Below are 27410 nucleotides of genomic sequence, written 5' to 3' on the forward strand. Positions count from 1 at the left end.
TCTCTCATCTCTCATTCGCAATCGGTCGTCCCTCGTGTGTTGTGGCCAGCAGCAGCAGCAGAGCCAGCAGCCATTCACTTTCGAGTTTTTCGGATTACGGAATTTTGAAGCCCTCGGTTCGACTAGTTAAAGCTCGTTAAAATCGTCGGTGTGGTCGCGGTCGAGCTGCTACTACTTTTGGCTACAAATCGCCCTGCGTGTGTGCGTCGGAAAATAGGTGCCTGCCAAGTGTTTTCCATTACGTGATAACCAGCGGGGGGAGGAAAGAAAAAAAAACACCTCGAAACTTCCCGGAACATTCCCTGCACGCTGCATAAGGAGGCGGTGGCGGCTGCAGAGAAGGGTGCAGCAGGGATCTACAGCAGAAGGAATCCCGGTTCTGTGGGACGTCAGCCAGGTGAGCGAGATTTGCGAACGAGTTTCCTTTTTTTCTGGCCAGCGAATTGACCACTTTCTGCCCCTCTTTCCCACCCCGCAGGTTCGTGCACTGGTTCTTTCTCTTTTGGTGGCCCTTTTCACAGGCTCGGCCACTAGCGACTTAGTAGATCGAGTTTAGTAGATCACACTTCGGATGACGTCGAATTCGAGCGAGAGAGATTGAGGCTCCGCAAGACTAACTACTTGTCAACTTTTGGTCGCGGTTGTGTGTGAGCCAAAGTAGTACCGTGTTTTCGGGGGCGGAACTGTGCAGGGGGTGGGAAGAAGGGACACGCGATGGTGTTATGCAAAAGGCAAGAATTTTACTCGGCTCTGCCGCAGCAGCAGCAGTAGTAGAGAAGAAAATGAGGCATTTATCTTGATTTTTTGCTTGGTTCGACAGCTGGAGCGAAGATTAGTTCGGGAAAGTGGACTAGAAATTTCACCAAGTTCGACCACAAATCTCAAGAAAGCCCTCAAATCTATTTGCGTGAAAAAATGCAGTTGTTGTGTTTATGTAATCATCAGAGTATGTGAAATTCTTACTCCACACTCTGGTCGTGGCCGCGAGGTTGGTTGTTTATACAGCAATCAAATAGTAGCGATTCTCAAGTATTGATAGTGCTGCCTGCTAGTGCACACAAAACCGCACACCAGAAGCGGCAGCGGCATTCGTGGCATGGAGAAGCTCTAAATTGATACGAATCAAGGATCGCACTGGACGGGCGGACGACTTTTTTTTGCAATAACAAAATAAGTGAATTGATTGTGAATGCTCTCTTGGTCGGGTCTCTACTTTGTATGACATTAATGTGTTTTGTCCAATTAGTTTAGCGCGGAATGTGAATGTGTTTTTACGATTTGGTGACGTTCTGGTGTGTGCCAAATCGAGAAAATTACAATTTATAATCAATTTTCACTGCAAATTTTGAAAAAGTTCAAACTTTAAAAAGTGTAACCAAACTAGAAAATTTGCTCTCTGAATCACGATTGTGGTTTCTAATTGTATTACTAAATCCTTGGATTTTTATTATTGGAAACTAAACGAAGAATTGTTTAATTTTTCCTTGAAAAGTATATGAATAACATAAAATGTAGAAGATAAAAGATCAACTTTAAATCAGGGTGCACCAAATTTAAAAAAAAAGGTCGAATTGGAATTAAAACTTTAATTTATGGATAATACTTTAGTTTATGGATAAATACTCGATTTTCACCCTGGTCTTTTTTTGAAACCAACATAAGTTTTAAATTTAATTCATATTGTTTTCTATGGTTTTGTTAATACATAAGGAAATCCAAATCGATCTGGTTTTGAATTTTTTTTTTTGCATTTTAGAATTTTTTTGAAAAGGTCCTATGAGCTTTAGTGTTTCATATAATTATAGGATCTAATGAAAAAAAGTCTTCTGAATTTTCTGAAATCTAAAATCATCCGTAGAAATATTTTATGCTAAAAATTTCGAATTTTGTGAATAAAAGCTAGACAAATTTATTTTAAACTATTTTGAAAACTCTGCAAAACGTGTATTCTAAAATTTGTTGTCAAAAATGGCACATTAAAGGCTTTCTACAAATTTTTAACTTGTTGGACCACATATCGGTATGACATAAAATATTTTTCTCAATTTTTTTAAAGTCCGAAGCAAAAACAGTAATAGTTTATAAAGCATTTTGTGATACTTTTTGCTTGGATATTGTGTTGCCCCTTTGAGCCTGACTAAAGATTAGTAACAAAAACTTGAAATAAATTGCACTAGCTTTTTTATAATGATTGGCGCTCTCAATTTAGTTGAACCCTTTCATGCCTGACTTTTCAAAATAAAAATGCATGATAAGAAAGTGATTTTTAGGCCATATGAAAATAATAGGCTAGTTTTGTAAATTTTGATACCCATAGTACGGGACCTAAAGGGACAGAAAATAATTATCGATTTGAAAAAAAAATCCTAGGAGTTTTTGTATTCTTTCAAACATGACAAATTTTTAATAATGTTTTCAAAAAACTATAACTCTCCTTAAACAAAAATAATTATGGAGCCATTCATAAACCACGAGGACACTTTTTGGGAAATTCTTTTTCATATAGTTTAGTTTAATTGACACACGGACACAAATTTAAGTAACTTTTACTTTTATATAGGTGGTCCACTCGGCATTTTTTCAGCCCAGTTAGCGAGTAGCATTCGGTAACTGGGCTACGTTTTCAGCCAATTTACCGAACAAGTACTCTTATCTAATCTATTGAAAACTCTACCTTAATTAATGATTGGATCAAAAAGTTGATATGCTCAGCACAAGAAATAAACATGAATAAATTTGAATAGATTGTCTAGTAACAAAAAAGAAACCCATAAAGTTATTTGTTAATTCCCATCTTTTCCTGAGTTTTTGACGATTTTTTTGTTTGCAATTTTTGGACTTTTCCGTTTTTCCGATTTCCTAACTTGAGTATCCACCACGTGATCCCCAACTTTTCGTCGTCCAAGTCAAGCATTTCCCAAACTCACTTCACTGCATCCCTGCATGATCTAGAATTAAATTTCACCAGCCCCAAGCAAAACCGGTCCACAATCAGCTGCTGCTGTTGCAATTGCAAAAGAATTTCTCAATCCAAGCGGCGGTGTTGGCCTTCGTGAACCTTCCCGGTCTGACCGCACCGCGAACGCTGACCGCAAGTTTGATGATAAGTAGTCACTTTTTACTGTTTGTGTGTGTGTGTTTTTATATATTCCACACTAGAACTGATCGCGACTGTTGTTGCACCTTCAACATGAACTTTGTTACAATTTGCTAATTAATGAGCATTTAAGTTTCGAGACTTTTCCAAATGGTTGACTACTTTTATATTGTAAGTATGCCCTTCAAAGATTGATGTGTGATGAAACTACGAAAAATCGATATTGAAGCTAGAGGCATGGTCTGAAGAGTAAATGAAATGGGAACATACAACAGGTGGTATCAGGTTTGGTGTTTAAACCGAGAGAACTAGTTGATTATTTAATGAGATCAAATCAATTAATATAAAGAATACTAGGTATAGAAGTTTTAAGGCTTGGTTCATACAAAATGTCTGCTTCTTTGCCATCATATTGTCCCCAAAACGAAAAACTTTCTTAAAATACCGTTAAGAGGTCATTCTACCAGCTGATGTTTGCAGTTTCGCCATGACTCGTTGGGCACGTGACCGCACCTGAGTTCCAAGTAAAAGCAAAACCAAACAGTCGCTGTTATGATAACAAACCAATGATTTATATCTTTTATCACGCGTACTTGTACCGACGACACACACTTGAGCCTCTCTCAAGTAGGTGCTTTGACGTGGTGGTTTTTTGTCGCGAAATTTGCATTCTCATTGCCCGCCGGATGGTCATCGCCAGCAAAAAAAAAAATCTTTAAATGGTCGAGTGCAACGCTTCGTGATTACTACTATTTTTGCCTCCGTGATGGATGGTCGGGGTGCATCGACGTGAGTCGAAGAACCTCTCTCCCACATTCGGGGTTAGATTGTATAGGGTTGATGTAATCGCCCCGGCATTTGGCGTAATAGTTATACTTTCGGGGAGGACGATGATGATGCTACATTTTTGGCATAGACAGACCAACTTGGCAATTGGCACACCTACGTGCAATCGGTTGCATTCGCCGGCAAAGCGAAGTAATGGCAAATTGTCACTGCACATTGACAGTCGAACGAAATGAGCGAAGCGAGTTAGGGCAATTAGGTTTTACGCCGTCGCGGCTAACCTCAATCGTGTATTTCTGTTTGACAGCTCGCGTGCACTGTTTACATAGACTTAGTCGCGTTCGAACGGAAAGTGCTGGGTATTTTTTTAATTCAAAATCGGCCGAAATTACAAAAGTCAAGTGGTAAGTAAATTGTTAGTGAATTTATTTGCAAGATTTCAAGTTTTTTTTTTAAATTCATTGCAGGAAACCGAAGGCGAAGTGGGTGGCAAATTTCATGTAGACGCTGAACCCGAACGAAAACGAAGCCGTGCTGCTGGCGGAGATGGTCAAGCAATGCCTTGTTCCGACGCTCTGCCTGGAATGACCTACAAGGAACCGATCACCAAGGACATGAAAGACCCAGAAAACTACCGCACCGTCTTCCGATCGCTTATGCTCCAGATCCAGCTCCCGAGGACATGGTCAAGTACAATCTCGAGCGCTGCAACCTCGCCCTCCTCCACCAGCAGAACACCGGCAGACTCTTCATCGTCCTGTTTGAGAAGAAAAAGAAGCTGCTCTCGGAGGTTTTCCGTTGTCGAAGGCCTGCGAAGCGGAAACACTCCAAAAAAGCTAAAACGCTACCACCGCAACCCGCTCAGGCCTAAGAGGGTCTCCAGATTGTAACGGATGTACCGGCGCAGAATGGAGTACGCGTATCGCAAGGAACGACATTATCAAGCTGCTGTTTAAAAACAATCCGGAGAAGCCGCCGGAAATCGAAGAGCTGGGCGAGGAAGGAGTTGGAACCGTGCAGATGTGTGTCGGAGTATCGGCGGATCCGTTTGCGGTGCGGCGATTCTTGACATGGGCCTGACGGAAAAGGACGGTTTGTCCTTGGTTCAAATAAGTACGAACTGGTAGTTCGGTTCAACAAACAACTGGTCTCCGGCACCTGGCAGCGAGGGTGCTTCAATCTACAGCCATTCTTCGCCAGTTCTGGAATCACGGATACCGGAGATCGTCTGGTTGCCGTGGTGATTACCAAGAGTGGCCAAAGTTACATGCAGTCGACGATCGACTGTCACGTTGGCGTTGATTGCTCCTACGAGGTGATCCCAGGCCCAGGGTGACCACTGAAATCCCATTTTCAAATTCCCTACTTTTTCCTGACTTTTCCAGATGCTCAAATAGTTACCATTTTTTAATCTAAAGAATGATTTCAAATTATTTTTTATGAATTTTGAAATTTAAATCCTTGACAATTTAAGTAAAAATTACTTCAATAAATTTAAGAAAAAATACAAAGGGGAAAGCTCTCATTATTATGAATCAGATTTTTTTTAAAAAGAAACATTAAGATTTTGTTTTTACTGGCTTTGAAAAAGGATTGAAACTTTTTTAATTTTATTGATTTGTCATGATTTCAGTTATCAAAAAACTTCAAAATAAAGGAAATAAGGAATTCGCTTTAAAAAAATTTACCTGATTCCCTTTTCCTTCTTTTGAATTTTGATATTTAATATTTTGAATCAATGTTGATCGTCGTCGGTTGATCTATAGAGTTTTCGCTTCATTGAAAACCCTATTTTGATAAGACTAATTTACCACTAATTTGATGCGAAATGTTTGAAGACGCAAATCCTTTAAACATATTTGTAATAACTTAGTCCAATGTTCTTTGAATTTATTTTATTGCAATTTTATAATATTTTTCATAATATTTTTAAAACGTAAAAGTTAATAATTTTATTCAGTCTAAACGAAAAACTTTTGGATTTTAATTTTAATTTGGCGGATTCAAATATCTTTAAAAAAAATTCAAGTTATTCATAAAAGTTTGATGCTGGGGTGTAAAAGTAAATTATGGCCACTCCTTACAGGCTGGCGAAAATTATAATATTTCTTCCAAAAAAATCGTCATTGCATATGGAATGAGTTGGGCTATAATGTCCTTTTATATGATTTTACCAAATTTTAGAATATGCCCAGAACCTAGGGATTTTCACTTTTTTTAATTAAATATACTTTATTGATTTTTTCTTATAATAATTACATTTGATTTACATAATAAGTGGATCACCTTCAGCTTTAGTTAGCTTTTTGTGATTTAAACACTGTTCATTTTCATAACCTAAAAAGTATATGATTTATCATTTCTGTAACACTAGGTACAATGAGGAAAAAAAAATGTTAAGAAAACATAACCCAACCTAAAACTAACTTAAACTTAAAATAAACTAAACCAATCCTTGAATCAAGGGGTATTTAGAAATACCACATTTTTCCCTGAATATGTGACGCGTTGATTTTTCTTCAATGAACTTTTCTATATCTATGTAAATCTTCCGAAACAATAATTAAAACTGAGTGTTGGCACATTTATTGAGTTTTAACTTCATTTAATCAAATATATGGAGCTATTTGGTATAAATATCAGGGTTTTATAAAATTCAAAAACTTTTGTTAATTATAATTGTTTTTTTATAATGTTTCAAGTTGGCAGAATTCCTTTAGAGTGTGACAAAAACTATAAAAAATATTTTTGCAACAGTAATCACATTAATAATAATCTCAAATAGCCTTTTCACACTGAAATAGATTAAAATATCAGAAGAAATCTTAAATTTAAAGTATGTTGCAAAAGACAAATTGAGTGAAATAAATTTGAAGATTGTGCAAAATATTACAAAATTATTCAAGAGTTAGAAAATAATGTTCAGATGTGCTTGGCATTCCCGACTTTTTGACAAAAAATTACAAATTCCCGACATTTCCCCGATTTTTGCGGATCTTGGCAAATTCCCGACTTGAGTGGCCACCCTAAATGATCCTGGTTCTTCGAAAAAACGAGCGAGATGAAGTAGTTGGCCAACGCCAACCCCTTCCTGCAATTCGGATTGACCCGAAGGACCACAACGGAATGCTAATCAACTACAGTCTAGCGGACCATGTCGTCAAGGAGCTGCTAGATTATTAAGGATAAATAAATTCTTTGACTAAAAAAAAAGTTTGATTTTATATGTCAGAAATAAAAACGTCTGATTAAAATAAAGCCAAACAGGATTTTAACATTCCAATGTTAATAACATCTCAAAAACTTTATAATATCATTACTGTCCAGCAATTAAACTCGAAACCAGGATCACGTCTCTAGTTGGTTGTAGATTGAAGCACCCTCGCTGCCAGGTGCCGGAGACCAGTTGTTTGTTGAACCGAACTACCAGTTCGTACTTATTTGAACCAAGGACAAACCGTCCTTTTCCGTCAGGCCCATGTCAAGAATCGCCGCACCGCAAACGGATCCGCCGATACTCCGACACACATCTGCACGGTTCCAACTCCTTCCTCGCCCAGCTCTTCGATTTCCGGCGGCTTCTCCGGATTGTTTTTAAACAGCAGCTTGATCATGTCGTTCCTTGCGATACGCGTACTCCATTCTGCGCCGGTACATCCGTTACAATCTGGAGACCCTCTTAGGCCTGAGCGGGTTGCGGTGGTAGCGTTTTAGCTTTTTTGGAGTGTTTCCGCTTCGCAGGCCTTCGACAACGGAAAACCTCCGAGAGCAGCTTCTTTTCTTCTCAAACAGGACGATGAAGAGTCTGCCGGTGTTCTGCTGGTGGAGGAGGGCGAGGTTGCAGCGCTCGAGATTGTACTTGACCATGTCCTCGGGAGCTGGATCTGGAGCATAAGCGATCGGAAGACGGTGCGGTAGTTTTCTGGGTCTTTCATGTCCTTGGTGATCGGTTCCTTGTAGGTCATTCCAGGCAGAGCGTCGGAACAAGGCATTGCTTGACCATCTCCGCCAGCAGCACGGCTTCGTTTTCGTTCGGGTTCAGCGTCTACATGAAATTTGCCACCCACTTCGCCTTCGGTTTCCTGCAATGAATTTAAAAAAAAAACTTGAAATCTTGCAAATAAATTCACTAACAATTTACTTACCACTTGACTTTTGTAATTTCGGCCGATTTTGAATTAAAAAAATACCCAGCACTTTCCGTTCGAACGCGACTAAGTCTATGTAAACAGTGCACGCGAGCTGTCAAATGACGTCACGGTGTAAAACCTAATTCCAATAAGCGAAACAAACAAATTTATCGTTAACTAACTGTTGCTCTTTCTTCTTTGGTATTTTCAGGCACGATTTGAAAGGGGGAAGTCCCTGAGTCGAGCAATCTAAATTGCAGCGAATCCTTCGGAAGATCCCCGCTCAGTAGTTGGATTAACATTTTTCATTCGGTGAGTATTTTAAATAAAATAATAGAACAAACACAACCTTCTTAAACACCCTTTTGACAAATTAACTCACTTTACTCTGCATTGATAGTGCGTTTAATAAAAAAAAACTTGGTTGTCATTAAAAAAATATATACAGTGGAATCTCTCGTTGTCGACATTGAAGGGACCTTCGAAAGAGGGAGTTATCAAATTACAGAACGGAAAATCAAAGCAATCTTATTGATGGGACTGAAAATTTTATTGACAGCTGGAGCAATATTGATATCGAGAAGATCGACAGCCAGAGAGTCCAATGTACCACGTGCTTCGATCTAAAACTTCGCAAAAAAAAAAACAATACGAGAGAAGTAAAGTTTTTCGTAGAACAAAAGTTGCTCAAAATGGCCTCTGGGACACGGAAAAAAATCGAAAACAAAATTTGGGCGAGGGTTCATGTGGTTTACCATCACTTATAGATTTTTTATTGAAAAAAATAGGAAAGAGAATTTTCTCAGCTTTTCAAAAATATTTTTCTCAAAAGTGGGCAAACATGTGCACTAATTTAAAAAATGAAAAACTGCGACTATTTTCAAAAAAGTCACCTAAAAATAGATTTAACTTGGAAACGGTGTTTGTTTGCAAATTTGATTTTACATCGAAAAATGAAATTGAAAAAATTTTGCGACCAATTTTTCGATTTTTTGAAAAAAAATCAGTATTGATTGAAAAATTTATAACTCGCAAAGATTTTTTGCACAACCTGGAAATTTCTGAAAAGTTTGCATTTTATGTCTTCTAAAACATATCAAAAAATAAAAAAAAAATAAAAATAGTGTTTTTTTGCAATTCAAGTTTTAGTGACAAAAAGTTAAATAAAAAATCACCAAAAAAATTTTTACCGTGCTTCATTTTTTTTTCAGTGTAGTCCATATCCATACCTACAACTTTGCCGAAGACACTAAATCGATCAAAAAATTCCTTCAAAAGATGCAGATTTTTGAATTTTCATACATCTTTTTTGTATGGCCAGCTGCCAAATTTGTATGAAAATTTATATGGACAAACTAATGATGCAAAATGGCTTCTTTGGGCATACTGAAGGCATCAAAAAAGTTACAGTCAGATTAAAAAATACAAAAATTTAAATTTAAGAAAAAAGACCGATTTCGTAGAGAATTGCTCATATGTATTTTAAAAATCCTCTCTTGAGGATAATCTCGTCAGGAATTTAACTTTAAATGTAATTTGTTCTAGAAACATCCGGAAAAACAATTCGGTGTCTCAGGAGAAACTGAGAGAAAAACGAGAATATGAATATTGGAAACTGGTGGCCACCCTGTTTAAAATTTGTACAGTGAGTCAAATATTTGTCCGTACCCCCCCGTACGGAAAATGTTTGTGATATAAAAGTACATAAAATTCGACTAAAGTGCCATGTTTTATACATCAATCGACGCGGCAGAATGTCCTCTTTAAGACACTGTCATTGGATTTGCAAAAAACTTTTTCTTAAAAAATACAAAAATAGTTTACTGAAAAAAGTCAAAAAAAGAGGTCAAATAATTGTCCGTACCCCTTGTAAAAGCACAAAATCTGATCGATTTAAGTGAATTTATTTATGAAATGTTGTTTCTGTGTCAAATACTTGTACCTCTAGCCAGTTTGTGACAACTTTGAACTTCTGATAACTTTGTTTAGTTAGTTTATATTAAGAATTGGTTTAAATTTAGTTTTTTAAAGTAAAACTTATCAAAACATAAGTTTATAAACAACTATTTTTATAAAATTGCTATTTTATGTTGTAAGAGTCTCTATTTAACAAGTTTTAACAATATTTGTTCGAAATATACATTGTTTTCATCTTTTTATTGACATTTTTCGACCAAAAATACTGTTTCGGAACAATACCGTTAAACAATCCGGATTGTCCCGGAACCGGTTTAACCCCTCGGAGGGAAATTTTGTGGTGGTCAGATAGAGGACAAAAAAACCCACCTCTTGCAATTTAAAGCATCCAATTTCGTCCACTACAGCCCGATTACGATTCCCTAGTCTGAAATTTGAAATTTTCACTTTCCGTACTGAGAATTTTTGTACCGTCCTGGGACAGAATGTTTTGCTTGGGGAATTTGAAAATTTCAAATTTCAGACTAGGGACTCGTAATCGGGCTGTAGTGGACGAAATTGGAAATTGCAAGAGGTGGGTTTCCTCTATCTGACCACCACAAAATTTCCTCCGATGGGTTAAACCGGTTCCGGGACAATCCGGATTGTTTAACGGTATTGTTCCGAAACAGTATTTTTGGTCGAAAAATGTCAATAAAAAAGATGAAAACAATGTATATTTCGAACAAATATTGTTAAAACTTGTTAAATAGAGACTCTTACAACATAAAATAGCAATTTTATAAAAATAGTTGTTTATAAACTTATGTTTTGATAAGTTTTACTTTAAAAAACTAAATTTAAACCAATTCTTAATATAAACTAACTAAACAAAGTTATCAGAAGTTCAAAGTTGTCACAAACTGGCTAGAGGTACAAGTATTTGACACAGAAACAACATTTCATAAATAAATTCACTTAAATCGATCAGATTTTGTGCTTTTACAAGGGGTACGGACAATTATTTGACCTCTTTTTTTTACTTTTTTCAGTAAACTAATTTTGTATTTTTAAGAAAAGTTTTTGCAAATCCAATGATAGTGTCTTAAAGAGGACATTCTGCCGCGTCGATTGATGTACAAAACATGGCACTTTAGTCGAATTTTATGTACTTTTATATCACAAACATTTTCCGTACGGGGGGGTACGGACAAATATTTGACTCACTGTATCTTTTTATTGAGCATGAAATTTTGTTTACGGAATGCTTTGCTAGAAGAAACCAGGAGTTTTAAGAAAAATGTTTTAAAACGCTGATTGAGTAGTGCGGTGCCTGTGTGGACGCTCAGTCCTGTTTTCTCGTGTTATTTTCCGTCTTTTTTATGTCGCTGTTCGAGTGCATGGGGTGATTGGTCATTATAATTAAATAATGGCATCAGTAGTGCGGTGCCTGTGTGGACGCGCAGTCCTGTTTTTTCGTGTTATTTTCCATCTCTTTTGTGTCGCTATTTGTGTACATGGGGTGATTGGATTTCTTCTGATTCGTGTTGTTTTCATCTCTTTTGTGTCGTTGTTTGTGTGCATGGTGTGATTGGTCTTCTTCTTCTTCTTTTTTCTTTATTTTTAGTTCGCGCGTTCGTTGGCCAATGAGTTTATTTTTGTCCTCTTTACATAGTTTTCGATAGAAACGATCCGAATTCTTTTTTTTTTTCGAGACAAGTAAGTCGTATTGCTGGATTAAGTCCTTTCTATATCATCGATGATCGGAAGGCACGCCGACGAATATGTTTTAAGGCTTATGATATAAAATCATTTTAATGAATAAAGCCCTTCTTACATCACCGTTGATCGGAAGGCACGCCGACGAAGAATTTCTGGAGGATCGCGGTCGAATTAATACTATATTTAAAATTCTAGATAGCTATCTTTCGGATTCGATTGTGAGTAGCGGGACTTCGCGGTTACTATGCAACGTATTTTTTGGAGTCTTTTTATATTTTAAATTTATAAGTCCTTCTTTTATCATCGTTGATAGGAAGGCACGCCGCCGGTTAAGTTCGTTTAAGTTATTGTTTTAATTTCATTACAATCGGTTACGTGGTGTCCTGTTTTCTTTTCGTTTATTTTCGTTGATCGTCATAATTTATTCCAACTGGCAGCTTTAGTATTAACTCATCTACTATTTTTGACATTTGCTCGCGTTATCTTAATTGTACCAACAGTAAAAATATACTGATAAGTCCAGCCCATAGCACTACCGCTCGGTTGGCACGCGTTCGATTAAAACAAACTTTTTAAATAATCAATTATTTATCTTTCCGCGGCCGGCTGCCTAAGATTTAAAATTTCAACCGATAAACCAAATGCTCATGGTCACATCACTGCCACTCGTGAATCCTGACCTCATACCCATCTACTAACCCCCTCAAAACTCATGTGATACTTTGTCGGAGATGCAGTCGATTGGGCGGTCTCTATCACTCAAGTATCGGACTAACATTCCCATCCACTTCCCCGTGACCCTACCACTGGTCGTGGCCGGCGCCGGTATTGATCAGCATGATAGGGGCCTTTGAGAAGTTGCGAAGCGAGGAAAGATAGCACCCACTTATCTTCCACGGCTCGTGGATGTAACTTCTGGAGGTCCTGGTCAATAACGGAGTAGCAACTGCGGGTGGGCACCTATGCTTATGCTTAAATGTTTTAAAACGCTGATTGAATCACGAATTGATTCAGAACTTAATCAACTTGTTCACAAATTAATTAATGAATACCATGATTTTTGAACATACCAGCCTCCGGCAGGCTTGCCACAAATACAGATTTTTCAGCACAGGCCCGAAACACAAACGATTTTTTTTTTTCACAGTTAAAATAAATTTGAGCAGTTTTTGTTAAATTGGCCAAAAAGATAAACATTGTTAGCATCTTTTGGCATGTTCAGTTTTTGGTAAGAATATTATTCTTTAAAGTTATACTCGATTGAGTGTTTGGTATGTGCCAAAAAATCTGTATTTGTGGCAAGCCTGGCCTCCGGCTGTTAGCTCATTGCTGAGCCTTCCGTACAAATTTAACAACAAAGAACTTATGAAAGTACATACCATGTTCTTCGTATAACAAACGTGGACAATATTGGTTGTGAAATTCATCGACCGGCATCAAACAAACGGGTTCTCTCTTTGGCTAAAAATAGTATCACTATAAGATTCATGTGTGCGTGTTTGTTATGAACGTTCATGTCACGTTATACATATAGTAAGTGAAACAGTATCAGTTTCTGGAAATAATACCTTATGAATCATTGATATTTTACTGAGACTTTTTTTGTTGTTGTTTGCGTAAGTAGAAAATTGTAAATTTTATAATTGTTAATTTTTCTTATGGATCAACGCAAATTAATCATACATGGAAATGTTGTTACAACTTTAGTTCAAAAGTTTTTAAATTTTCATTTACTTGACACTTAAAACTACAACATCACAACAAAATGGCCGCCATTCTTCATACCTCGGTTATTGATTTTTCCACCTTCTGGCGGCGCCGGGCATCCATACTGATTCGAAACGAAGCTCTCTTGAAAGGGCTTTTCCCCAATAACGTTACGCTGACGATGGTCTGCTGTCGTTGTCTCCAAACTTGTTGGATCGCCGACCGTTTCATGACATATTTATAAAACTAATTTCGGAAGTTACACACGCAAATGTCGCTCGCCTTGGCCGGGGTTAGATTCGGGATTCCAACGAAGGGACCAAAATATAAGTGCATCGCATGACACGGTGTCGTATAACTTCCTAAGGTTTGGGGACAATTTTGTCAGGATTTTGTCTGCCATAATATTTACGATCATTGAATCAACAAAACTTTGTTGCCACTGTCTGAACTTGAGTCGCCCTTCGATTGCTGTGGTGGCAGTGACTTTAACAATCAAATTTGAGTGGAGACGCACGGTACTTAAAGTGGTTCATGTCTAAAATTAGTTCTTGTTTGCAAATATTGACGATTTGCAGTTTATTAGGTAAGATTGATCAATTTTAACCATGATCTAATTTAATAACAAGCAATAAATTTGGGTACAATTTCGATATTAATGAGAACAATTTAAGAAAATTTCATCAATTTAACTATTGTAACTATTGTTTCTTGAAGGATTGTCTGCAAAATATCAAAAAAGTTCTCACCACTCTTTTCCACCGTGTCACGTGACATTCATTCTCAAGTCGATGATCTGTTTTATGTGAATGAAGTGGTGGTGGAAAAGGGAGAGCGCGCAGACACGTGGAAAATCGATAAGTCATTGTCGCGTGTAACAAAGTTGGGAAGGACGATCCAGTCCAGTCAAGGTGGGGAGACGTGGTAAGGAGCATAGTTCGGTTGATGAACATGACCCCACCCAACACACACAGCGAGGGATATGCTGTGCTGCTGGGTTTGCCCTCGAAAATCAGGACAAAGTCCGCCGCGGTGCACTTGCCCTGGTTTGTTATAGTTTTTTCCTATTTAATTTAATTTAATTTTAGTATTGTTTTTCTTCATTGATTTTTTTTTTGACATTTTAGATTGAGGCACTAAAAAATAACACTTATCATCAACTAAACTAACAATTTTCTTCAAAGTTTCTGCTCAAATATTTAAATCTTGAATTTTCATAATATTTGAAAAAAAATAACATTTTAGAACTTTATCTTAACACCCCTAGTTTCCCTTCCAAATGAATGAATGAAACGCATCCTGGCCATGTATAGCAGCGAAATAGGTTCTGCTTAATGTTTCTCCAGCATATCAAAACCAACAGCAACATTCATTCCGTCTCTTTCTGCGAGGGCTGCATGTCGTCATTGCAGTCTCCCCCTCCCCCCCATAAGAGAGTGGGGGCCAGCTAACCCAGACTTGGTGTTTTCGTTTTCTTCCCCTTCGCAGAGGCCACTTCTGATGCTTGTTCTGCTTTCTATGCTATGTATAGCGAGTGGCAATCTCTCAAGGTCATATTTGTTATTTCGTCACGCGAGGACCAACCAAAAATTTAAAAAGCGTATTAAATTTAAAGTGACAGTAATTGAGATATTTTTTTTTTTTTCAAATAACTTTCTGTTTTATTTCACAATGCTTAAAATTTCAAACTATTCAAATTGATGATAAATGAAGAAAACGAAAACAAAAAAAAATCTCACATTTCGTATGCTCACGAATACATGCTGTGACAACTGTACAACAACGCGCTCAGAGTTGTTGAACAAGTGACAGCAGTGCCACACGGGCCGAATTTAGCAACTGCGCAGAATCTCGCGTAAAAGCTTCAAGCTCGGGTGGGCAGCAAAGCAAGCCAGTACGCTCGCGGTTCGGTCGGCAGCTGTCAAACTAACCCACATACACAGAGCGATGTGCATTTTTTAAACAGTAATACACATGCACACGTGTATAGGAATATTGCATGTGCAACGAGAAAATGCAACCGCTCGACCGCGTGTGGGGAAAATGCAGATACGTGGTGGCGGTTTGTTTTAGCACAGCAATTGATTTGTTTTAAAACTTTTAGCTTAAAAGAATTTCACAAATGTTTTATTTTTTATCATAAAAAAATGGACCATTATTTGCTGAGATATTGCCATTAGAAAATGGGTGGGTTAGGGGGTCTGTTTGGATGAGACTTTCAAAACTTCAATTTTCCTGTTTCTATCTCAGGTGTAAAATCTTTGATGTTTTTTAGACAAATTTATGGGAAAATTATAGTTCAGAAAATATTTTCAGAATTGGACAATCACGGAGACGTCGAAGGAGTCGTTAAGGTGGATTGCTTTGCTCTTTTTTATACTAATTTTAACACACGGAAATAAAAAAAATTGTTTTGTATTGTTTTTTTTTTTATAGTTGAAAATTTACCTCTTTTATGAAATTTCATCTTTATCAGTGTGTTACGTTGCTTATTATTTGTAATTTTACTTAGTTTCTGATGTAAAATTTCACATTTTTTCTGACTCAAAATCTTTTTGATGAGATAAAAATTTATAATTTACATAAAATAAAATTTGAATCATTTTGTTGTTGTCATTTTTTGTTGGCACATCAATTTGGTTTAACCCTTTAAGCCAACCCCGGCTTCGATCTAAAAAATGAAAAAATAAAATACCAGTGTGTTTCTGTTGTTGCTGATTTTCCTTGCTATCGTTGGTAAAATTAAATAAAATTACCAGTTTTTAATCTTCAAAGTGCATTAAAAATTAGAAATCCTAATTTTTTCCATAATTTTATGTTTAACGATTTTACCTGTTTAATGTGACTTTGCCAATCTTTAAAAAAAAATGTATTTGTGTGTTTTTGTATACTCTGATCGTGTTTCTAACTAATATCCCCTGCTTTCAAATCAAATTAAATATGCAGGAATTTTTGTTTTGTTCCAGATTATGTTTATACCAGTTTTTTTTAAACGTTGCTTAATCCACCCTTAGGTGGTTGGTGCCTTCCTCACACTTAAGTGTTTATAAATTTTGATAGGGTTGTCAGATCTTCAATCTTTTGAACTCGTTGGACAGGTGTTTTGATTACCTATCCAACGACAGGTCGCATGATAGATCCGGGCAACGTTTTCATCAAAATATTTGAGATCCGGCCTTCAAAAAGTGCATAAATAACACTTAAGTGCTATTAACTTTTGATTGGGTTGTCAGATCTTTAATTTTAGGGACTCGTTGGAACTCGTCTTTTCAATACCTGTCTAAAAATGTATAACATGGTGGGTTTTCTTACAAAAACCATCCTTTTTACAATCTTCCGGACATTTGTTGAAATCGTTTTTTTCTAGTTTAACTTTTGAAGTACTTAACTAAACTTTATAATTTTCAATAAAATGAGTGAGACCAAAACAGACCAAATCGGTTGAGCCAGTGCCGAGATAATCCAGTGCATATTTTATGATCAACATCTCACCACACACTCAGACATTTGTTCATAATTTGATTCCGAGTCGATATGTTTACGTGAAGGTGGGTCTACAAGGTCTATTTAAGATTTTAATTTTTCGAATGATTTTAAAGCCTTTCCTTAGTAAGGTGAGGAAGGCAAGAAGCTCTAACAAAATTTAAAAAAGTGACTGGAAAACAATGCAGAAACAGCAGATAGGCAAAACATAATAATTGGATGTGGTAAAATAGGCCTGAAACTACACATATTGAACAAAATCGAAACAAGATAGTGGAAATAAGCCCATTTTAAGCCTAATAAGCGGTCGTGTTTGAATGATGCTGGATTATCTGGAGTGTTCCTTGAAATTCACTAAAACTAAGTACACCAACGAGTAGAGCAACTTTTTGTGAACATTTCTGTTTATTTTCACTTTTATTAAAAGTTATGCTATTCCTTTTACAAGCATTTAAAAAAAATATTTCAAATATGCATTCTAATCAGTCGAGTGCATTGGGCCACGCCCATTCTTCTATTTTCAGCTTAGTTCTTTTTTTTTCTCCCAGCGCTCTTTTGAGTCTGCTTAGTGCTGCCAAAATTGATGAAATTTTAAGCGAACACTCACGAAAAGTAGCATTTATAGCGAAAGTTTCCTGGCAGCACTTGCTCACTCCAACAAGCGCTGCACCGGCATGTTGGTGGCCACCCTTTGTTCTTTATTTGCCTTCGCTTCTCGCTCGGTTTTCTTCAGCCTTCGATTAGAACGGGTAGTCAAAAGTCAAACGTCAAAAGACTTGGCGCGTTTGTTTTTTATGGTGCTTGCTAATTATTTGCATTTTTCGGGATTATTTTTCAAGTGAGTGACTAACTAATGGCAAAAGAACATGTTGCCGGTAGTTGGAAGCAATTTTATATCTTAAGCGCTTTGAAATCGTTAGCGCAAGTGAAAAGATATTGATGGCGACTTTCGTTAAGCAGTTAACCTCTCATCTTGCGTGTGGATGTGTGTGCCATCAAAATGATGAGAAATGGTCTCGCAAAATAGAAATTATGATCAAAAGTGCATTAAATTTGATCTTTTTGGCCAGTAAATGGCATAAATTTGCGTGCTTACTCGAGGCGGTGCTTTTGCTGGTAAGTTTATAGCCTAAATAGTATTTTTGGAGCTCTCCATATGACGAAGATAGGTGTTTGATTGGAAAGGGTATATTTGCCCTAAATGCATAAAAAATAGAATTATGGAAAACATAAAACAAGAAAAGTAAAGTTATTCGAAGAATAAAGGATGCTCAAAATAACCTCCTGAACTAGGGGAGAAAATACAGAAAAACTATGTGGGCAGTAGAGTGCAAGTAATATAAAAAAAAAAGATGTAAAAATTTACCATGAAATATGCAACTCGCGTTTTTTCAACCTTTTTTAATGTTTGGCTTGTCAGTCTTACCCACCTTCCCCTGTAGTATTTTGGTATTAGAGTTTTGACTATTTCGCTAGATTTTAGGAAGTATTAATTTTATCGATTTCCGCATGATGATAATCAGACTTTGAACTTGTTTCCATTCACCCCTCGTTTTCATATATCAGTTTGATTTGTATTTAACTAAAAACACGTGCCTTTTTTATATGTTCCTCATTTTTTTAACGTCCAAATTCGCACGTTTGTACTAGTACATGAAACAACGCAAGGTGGTGCGTGTATCAAACTCGGATAGCATTTTTTCATGTGTATTGGTTGGTTGGTTGGTTAGTTGGCTGGCCGTCGTGTCCCGACCACTTTCAGTGCAAATCATACACATCGCAGTTTAAGTCGTCGCGGTTTACTTCGATGCACACTAATAAGTCAGCTGGTGGTTTTACTTAGCTCGAGCAGTCGGACTGAAAATTAGTGGGTTTGACCAATTTGAAAAAAAAGTAAGTAAGTGGAAGTCACGGCGCGCGTTGACCCTTAAGTATAGTGACAAATAAGTTGCACTGCTCACAGTTGAGTTGCTGGTTGGTTCTACCTATATAGAAAGAGTGATGTCTTATTTACCTCTGTGTGAAGGAGAGTGCAAAGTAAAAACAGACCGGTTTTTTTTTTCTTTGCCGGTTGTGTAATATCGTATCCTGACCAGGAGCAAGTGTTCGAACAGTATTTAGTTGGAAATTGATTAAAGTTCTTAAAATTATGGTCAAAATGTTTTCATTAGTTTGTTCTTGTTAATGTAAAACCTTTTCAAAGGTTGTTCGATCACCTACTGCAATTTAATCAACTGGTATCTTATTACAAGTGTCTAGTGAAGACTGTTGAATTTGAATAATTAGTTCGCAAATGTGCTTAGGCAACTTCATCTCGAGTCGCAAGAAGAAAAAAAAACAACATTCTACAAAGTGTGTGTACGGAACAGTGAAATAAGGTATCGCCACGCGCGCGTCCCTTGCGATAAGTTCCAATCACGATGACTTTCAATTTGCGACGAATTGGATTTGTTGAGGCGGGTCAAAGTATTTCTTTTTTTTCTTCTCTTGCTGGATCGACTCAAATAGAACCGGGCACGTGCCCGTGAATCATCACCCGCGCATCTTGAGAGGAGAAATTTCTGATTCGCTAGTGCAGAGTTTGGTGCAATTAGCTAGAATGAAGTCATAACGACTTGTTTTTATCGTACCTTAGTTAAACCCTTGCTGGCCACAACCATCAGTCAAGCACGGAAACTATTCAAATACAGAGTGTATGGAAAAAGAGGAAGTTGCCAACTTCTGCCAGAGATATTTGCACCGAGTCAACTGTTTGAGGTCGGCAAACAAACTTGAGGGGTGTTTTGCTGTTACAGTGGACATGTCCCTTGTGAGTAAATAGTATCTTGGTCGTTTATCACCTCGAGTGCAAATTTAGGTTGCCCAGAGAAAGTGTGAAAAGTGTAATTTCAGCCAAGTAACGAAATCAAAGTTGTATAGAACCGTATTGAACAATATTAGAGCTTTGTTGATACGTGATAAGAACCCAAAACACAGTCCACTCATGACTGAAGTGCCATTTTCAGTAATCACGTGCAGTCGCAAGAACGCCACAAATCTAAGTCAAGCACGGCTTTGTAATACGAGGTGAGCCAGGATCATCTCGAAGCAATAAACATTAAACCGGTTTCCCGGGGCTAAGAATACTCTGTCGGCTCTCTACTACATAGAGAGTTGAAGCTTCGTTCGACGCAAAATCGTGCTAATTTGAAAGAGACTTTACAACCGGTAAGCCAGACCACAGACAAACAAGCGTGAATTTCTTTAAAAATCCATCAGTAAGTATTTTAACGGTTGATTTGAATTATTATCAGAAATATATTACGATAACACTCTAAATTCATCACAGTTATGGACAATTGGACAAACAAGTGTCCACGTGGCTTATGGATGGTTCCTATGGAACTTCTAAAAATCGACGTCGTCGTGCTATCTCGTCGCACCCGCCATTTTGACGTTCCGAGAAAAACGCGTTTTAATGTTTGACCATGAATATTCAAAAACGAGAGCACGCAATGTAAACAATAACAAACACGTTTTGTTTGGCTCACCATTGTGTGCATTGTCCCGAAGTTTGGTTGAAGTTGGTTGCTGGAGTCCCGAGTTATAATTACAAATGTTTACGGTAGTCTAGCTTGTACGTGCGACAAACGCATCCTGACTTTCCTTGCCTGAAATCCCTTTGGCCTTTTGTCGCACTTACATCAATTTTCACGGAGTGACAAGATAGCACGACAAGATTGAAACTACTTTCATATGTAAAGTGACAAAAATGCACGGAGTTTTTTCGGTTTTTGTTGAATATCTCAGGATTGAAATCGAATTTTGGGGATCTGTGAAGGTCAAAAGGTGAGGCATTGTGAGCTGCACAAAATGGCGTTCTTAACTCAATTTGGCCCAAAATGCACGTACGACAAGTTAGCACGATGGCGACGAAATGTACTATTGAAATTTCCACTTTTACATCTTCTTATAGAGAAAGTTTCCCAAAACCCTATTTTTTTCTATTCGTAAGTTTCTTATAGGTTTAGTTCCGGAAAACAACTTTGTTGAACATCAGTAAGCGCTAGGAAAAGATACAGGTTATTTTTTTAAACATGGAAAAAAATTATAACTTGCCCTAAAAATTTACCTGTATCTTTCCGGGATTAATTCCTAGCGCTTTGCAATGTTGTACAAAAATGTTCCTTGTATTAAAACCTACAAAAAACTTTGGATTTGAGAAAATTTCACCGGGTATGGGAAAACTTTCTCGAATAATAGTAAAATAGTGAATGATAAATAAATTAAATTTATTGAAATTTCATTATAACCTCAAGTCAAGGGTGGAAAAACTAAACCTTAAACAAATGCGCTCAAATTTTCAGGCTAGCTTCTGGGGCCATATTGCTTGAAAATTCCGGTTGAGGCGCTCGAAATTAAACACTTTTGAGGTTTTGCAGCGCGACTCTGTTTCAAATGAAGGTGGCGCCAAAATGAGGTTACTTGCCAAAAATCGTATTCCTTTCCGCTGGATTGAAGAACAAAATCGCTTATTTCTCATGATTCCCTGCATCAATCTTAATGAAACTGGTTGCAAAAGACGAAATTTTGCCTTCCTCACTTTACTGAGGAATGTTAGACCTCCTAGACCTACCTTCATTTGTACATATCGACTCAGAATCACCAGCTGAGCAAATGTCTGTGTGTTTGGCTGTATGTAGACATGTGTACCAAATCAATGTCACTGGAATATCTCGTCACAGGCTCAACCGATTTTGGCCGGAAAGGTTTTAATCGATCCGTCTTAACGTCCCCTAAGTTGCTATTTAAATTCATGCAGTTTTATCATGTATTGAAAAAGTTATGTTAAAAAAACTGTTTCATATTAAATTAAAATTATGGTAAAAAGAGTGGTTTTTTCATGAAACCCTCACATGTTATATATTTTTAGAGGTGGAGGTAAGTGGAGTAAGAATTTTCAAAATCTGACTTACCTATCTAAAATTACAAGCAGTTTAAAAAATGGTCTGAATTTACATAACCTCAAATGGTCCCGTATGATCGCCACGAAAAAAGCCTTGTAGAGGGATGCCATTTTCCTTAAAGGCGGTGTCTGTATAATCTTGACAAAAAGTCTGTAGGAAGTCTATTTTTTTACTCGTCACTTATTTTTATTAGGACCTCTTAGGTGCTGCGATCACGTTAGGGGAGATCCATAAACCATGTGGACACTTTAGGCGATTTTAATCACTCTATAAATGAGAGGAAGGCACCAACCACCTAAGGGTGGATTTAAGTAACGTTTTTTGCTTTAAAATAATGAACATCAATTTTTGAGCGCGCAAAAATTTGTGAACTTTTTCTTGAAAAAACATGTTTTGGAACACGAAAAAATGAGTTTCCTCGAGTTTCAATGAAATAAACAGTTATATAGTTGATAACAGATGTGTTAACGTATATTCAACAATTTTTATTGACTTTTGACAGACTTTCTTGCCAAGCTGCAAATCCTCTTTTATTTTATTTTTTTCGTATATCCGTGAACCACGCTAGTGCACCAATAAAACCAAATTGTTTCTTTAGTTTGAACCAAATCAAAAAAATACAAAACAAAAAATAAAAATGATCGAAATCGGCCAATTACGTAGAGAGTTGCGCATTGGCTAAGTCACACAAAAAAGCAAGTAAAACTTCTAAACACAAGATTTTCTGAAATTTAAAAAGTTCTTATTTGCAATGATTTTTAATGACCGAATATTGTTTGAAAAATGAATCGTTGCCGAATGTTTGGTTTAAAAAAAATCCGGGTTTTGAGAAAAATAACATGTTTTACAAAAAAAAAAACACAAGATTTGCGGAATTTCACAAAAGATATAAATATTTTTGGTGTGGTTCCATCATGACTAAAACAATTTGAATCAATTTGCATGTCTTTTTATTTCCTTTAAAATTTTGAAGTTTTCTAAAAATTAACCCTCTTTTTTTGGGGCAGATTTTGAAGGATTTTGCAACGGCATACTGGGTCAAACATTGAATTTTAAATCAATTTAGAAAAATTGGCTACGCGTTCTTTTCCGACAGAAAGTCCCTTCTGTGACAGCTCGTTCCCATAGTAAATCCATAGTAAGACGACATTTTTAATCATGCTAAAAAACTGTTTTACATACAAAATGTTGTCACCCTGATAAACACGACATTGACAGTTACTTTTGAAATTTAAACTGTATTGACTAACACCACCGTACATTTATTGTGGTGCGCGTGTTCACAACTAGGTGGCTCTAGTAAATAATTGTCAAAAAATGCAATGATCTACGTCGATTTGTCTGTGGACTGACTTAATGGTACTGCTGCCGTTGCGACTAATTCGCAATTTGTAGTCCTAATCGAAGATAAATTCAATTGTCCGCTTAACGTGACTCCCATCAGTCTGCTGGGAAGAAAGTGTCCAATCTAGTCAGACACTCGTTCGTGTGATAATCTGTACGCCGTGCGAGAGAAACCACTCCAATCTGGTTTTGCGCGGGAACTGACCTCTCCAACTCGGAGAAACCATATGGTTTTGGATGGCAGTCTTATCAGTGACACAATTTGCCACCAATTGACCAAAGTGGTTGAACCACGCGAGACCGAATAGATCGGCGGATTTTGGTGAGTGTGTCTGTACAAGATGGTTAGTACAAGTACCTCACAATTACTCAATCCCTGAGTTGATGATAAGAAGAGTTGAATTCTTCACATCTGCTATGTGCAGGAACAACAACAGGGCGGCGACTGTTATCAGTGTGATACAACACAATCACACACACACAAGATAAGTGTACGGCGGCGAGACTTGCGGTGGTCGAGCAAAGGTAGAATGCGAGCGATGCCGGCGACGTTCTGTAGATTCATACGAACGACGACCGGCGAGCAGAGCGGATCCAACTTCTGGGAAAGTACGTGACGTGTGATTTAAATAATAACTATAGTTTCGTGCCAAGTCACGGTGCGGCATGGGGAATTGATTCTCGACTAAGCGATTGGCGGTGATGTTGCGCAATTTGTTGATTTGGCTTATCTAGCGTGCGTGCGAGGGGGCACCGAAATCGACCAAACAAAATCCAATAATCTGATATATTTTTCTTTCTTGTTTGTTACAGATTCGTTTCACCTGGAGATGCTAAAAGCCTAGGAGGACAGAGGAAGCAACTGGTTCAAATTCCCACCCGTGACAGTTTTTCCGCTTGCCGCCGGAGGAGGACGGGTTGCATGTGTCATGAACCCGGACGAGTATGAGCAGCTGCCGACGACGAGCGTAACGACCAACATGACGGCCGGGGCGATTGCCGGCGTCATGGAGCACTGCGTCATGTACCCGTTGGACTCGGTCAAGACGCGGATGCAATCGCTGACGCACATGCACGCGCACGACACAATCGTCTCGACGATGCGCGACATGGTCCGGACGGAGGGGCTGGGTCGGCCGTTCCGAGGTGTGATGGCCGTGGTTGCCGGGGCGGGCCCCGCACACGCCCTCTACTTTGGCGCGTACGAGTACTCGAAGGAGGCGATCGCGCGCATCTCCGACCGGAACCAGATCAACTACATGGTGTCGGCGGCGTTGGCCACGCTCGTCCACGATGCCATCTCCAATCCGGCCGACGTCGTCAAGCAGAGGCTTCAGATGTACAACTCACCGTACAGATCGGTGCTGCACTGCGCCCGAGTCGTCTACCAGACCGAGGGCCTGCGAGCGTTCTACCGATCCTACTCGACGCAACTCGTGATGAACATCCCGTACTCGGCGATCCAGTTTCCCACGTACGAGTTCTTCCAGAAGTTGCTCAACAAAGACAATAAGTATAACCCGCCGGTGCACATGGTCGCGGGTGGGGCCGCCGGAGCAGCTGCCTCTGCGTTGACCACTCCACTGGACGTGTGTAAAACGCTGCTAAACACACAGGAGGACGGTGCCGGTAAGACGCGCGGCCTGCTGGAAGCAGCGAAGAAAATCTACCGCACAGCCGGTCCGCTCGGCTTCTTCAAGGGTCTCCAGGCGCGCGTCCTCTACCAGATGCCAGCGACCGCCATCTGTTGGTCCACGTACGAGTTCTTCAAGTACATCCTGACGGGCCCGGCCACGCGAGGCTCCCGAGGCGGTTCCGCGGACATTGTCGCCTCCGCAGAACTCGTCAAGGAGGAAAAGAAGCTGTCCGATCTGCGGTACGTCCTGCCGGTCAGCGCCGCCTCCGCCGAAGCATCCGCCAGCAGTCTTATCGTACGAACCGGAGCCTCCTCGTCGGCCGGAGGTTCTTCCTCCTCCGGCGAGCGAGACTGTGGCCGCCGGGAACTGCCGGCCATGTCCGGAGCGGGAATCTACGGCGCCATGAGCTTCAACACGATGCACTCGAACACTGATCACACTCAGCACCAGCTGCGGCGACCCACCAACTAGAAGGTTGGTATCGTGTCTGTGTCTGTGTTTGTATAATTAGGTTGGCGTCAATCATTGTTTCTTTATTTCTCTCGTTTTTTTTTATTATTATTTCATCGAAGACACATTGTGTAATCGGCTCCAAATCCCAGTTCAATCGCCGTCGTCCCCCCGGGCGGGGACGGACCCTAGAATCGAGTTAATCAAAAACAAAAATTCCCTTCCTTCATCGAGTTCGATGCGCGCGAGCGCGCGCGGTTTTCTTGAAGCAGGACGAAATCGAAGCCCGTTTTCCGTGATTTTCTTACATTAAAAATTTTATTTATGCTTTTGCTCGACATTTTACGTTTCTTTCCCTTATAAGTTACCCGAGTTAAAAAAACAGATCCTTGGCGGTGGCGGCAGTCGTCCTCTGGTTCAAAATCCCTTGTATAATTGTTATTCGTTGTGTAAATAGAAGCGATCGCGATCTCTTTGGTCGTCCAAGCGCTGCCACCGCAAACAAGCAACTTCACGCAAACAGTCAATTAGAGAAGTGTATGATGAAAAGTCGCGCGCTCCCCCACGCTGCTCAATTTTTTAAAAAAAAATCGAACAAGCCGAGACAGTCTGGCTTGGTTTTTCCGTGGCTTGGGCTGTGTCTTCGAAGCTGGACGTTTTTTTTTGTTCAAGTTTTCACCTATTTTTTTGAGAGAAAAGAAGTAGAATTGAACGTCGAGGCGACGACACCTCTCCCCCCCCTCCACTCCTGGATCGGTACTAAGTATCGTCTGATGGTGAGATGCCATAGAATGCTTGATACCAAAGGAATCAAGTTTGAAGAGTTAGTAGCGAAATTTGACGAAAGAGGAGAAAACACACACAAAGTAGTAGTGAGTACATATTTAAAACAAACAAAAAATAAAAGCGCCCGCTGGAAAGTAAAGACCGAATAAAACTCTGATATTAGGCAGACAAGAAAACGCGCGAGATCATATTGGAAAACTTGCGTTCACCGGTGTAAGGAGGAAAATGAAAAGCAACGTGTATTTAGAAGGTGCGACACACGCAGGAAAGCGTATAAAAGAGAAGAGAATAACACAAAACAAAACAAATAAAAGGTGTACAGTTGTACAATGTGAAGAGCAACGTTTCAAATTAAGCAGAAAACAATAAATACCTGTATATGAGTCAAGTTGAAGTTTCAAGTAAACCGGTAAACGTTTTTTGAATCTCTACTTTCGAAGCATACCGAACAGTCCAAAGTGCACGGCGTGGCTGTTGCAAAATTTTATAAACCGAGATACCCCATCGAAGATTTATACGTTGAATGTTGTGTTTTACCGGCCTGAATCCGGCCAAATTTTTGGTACGGATTTTTACCTAAACTGGCCTTATAGGTGGATCGATCTTAAGTGCATTCCTTTTTATTTATTTTTTATTTGACTGAAACTTTGTGGGGGGCTTCCCTATGACCACAGAAGGCATTTTGTATCATTGGTTTGTCCATACAAGTCTTCATACAATTTTGGCGGCTGTCTATACAAAAATATTATTTGAATATTCGAAAATCTGTATCTTGCGAAGGAATTTTCTGATCGTTATGGTGTCTTCAGGAAAGTTGTGTTTGATGATGAGGACAATTTACAAATAAAAAAGTTATCCTTAAAATAAAATTACCAATTTATTTTGTTAACTGACTTTGGCAAATATAATTTTTGTCGATAAAACGCATCAAAGAATTAGACGGTTTCCACGCGAAATCGACCACTCAAAATCCGGACCATCTCCGATCTTAATAAAACTTGCTGGATCGTTTGTCCTACTCAAATCAACAACTCCTGTGCACTCAGTTTAGTAATTTACAATGGCATTTGAATTTTAGAAATTCTTTAATTTTTAAATTATTTTTTTTGAACATCTGCTTCAAAAGATATGATTTTTTTCAATTTAAACGCAATTACCAATAATTTAAAAATTAAAGAATTTCTAAAATTCAAATGCCATTGTAAATTACTAAACTGAGTGCACAGGAGTTTGAGTAGGACAAACGATCCAGCAAGTTTTATTAAGATCGGAAATGGTCCGGCTCAAAATCGTATTTTTATGGTCGATTTCGCGTGGAAACCGTCATTAGTGGAATTGCTTGAATTGTTGTTAATTTATTATGTGTGGTGAAAAATAATTTGTCTTCTTCTTTTTTCTTTGTTCTTTGATCGCGTGGTCAATGGCC

At 38.4% G+C, this 27410-nt stretch overlaps 1 protein-coding gene across 7 annotated transcripts; it reads left to right on the plus strand.

The window, feature by feature from the left end:
* Positions 1-26393, plus strand: LOC6042824 (mitoferrin). 7 transcript variants are annotated; one of them, XM_038260646.1, is made up of 4 exons: positions 1-397; positions 8225-8325; positions 23925-25222; positions 25321-26393. In XM_038260646.1, exon 3 carries the CDS (start codon positions 24041-24043, stop codon positions 25217-25219), a length of 1179 nt encoding a protein of 392 aa, XP_038116574.1. In that variant the 5' UTR covers positions 1-397; positions 8225-8325; positions 23925-24040; the 3' UTR covers positions 25220-25222; positions 25321-26393. The 7 variants fall into 7 exon arrangements, with proteins under 7 accessions (XP_038116574.1, XP_038116571.1, XP_038116572.1 ...); XM_038260643.1 differs by having other exon boundaries at positions 23925-26393; XM_038260644.1 differs by lacking the exon at positions 1-397 and adding an exon at positions 806-988 and having other exon boundaries at positions 23925-26393.
* Positions 26394-27410: the final 1017 nt, after the last annotated feature.

Source organism: Culex quinquefasciatus, chromosome 3 (genome assembly GCF_015732765.1).
Source record: "Culex quinquefasciatus strain JHB chromosome 3, VPISU_Cqui_1.0_pri_paternal, whole genome shotgun sequence".
NCBI lineage: Eukaryota > Metazoa > Arthropoda > Insecta > Diptera > Culicidae > Culex > Culex quinquefasciatus.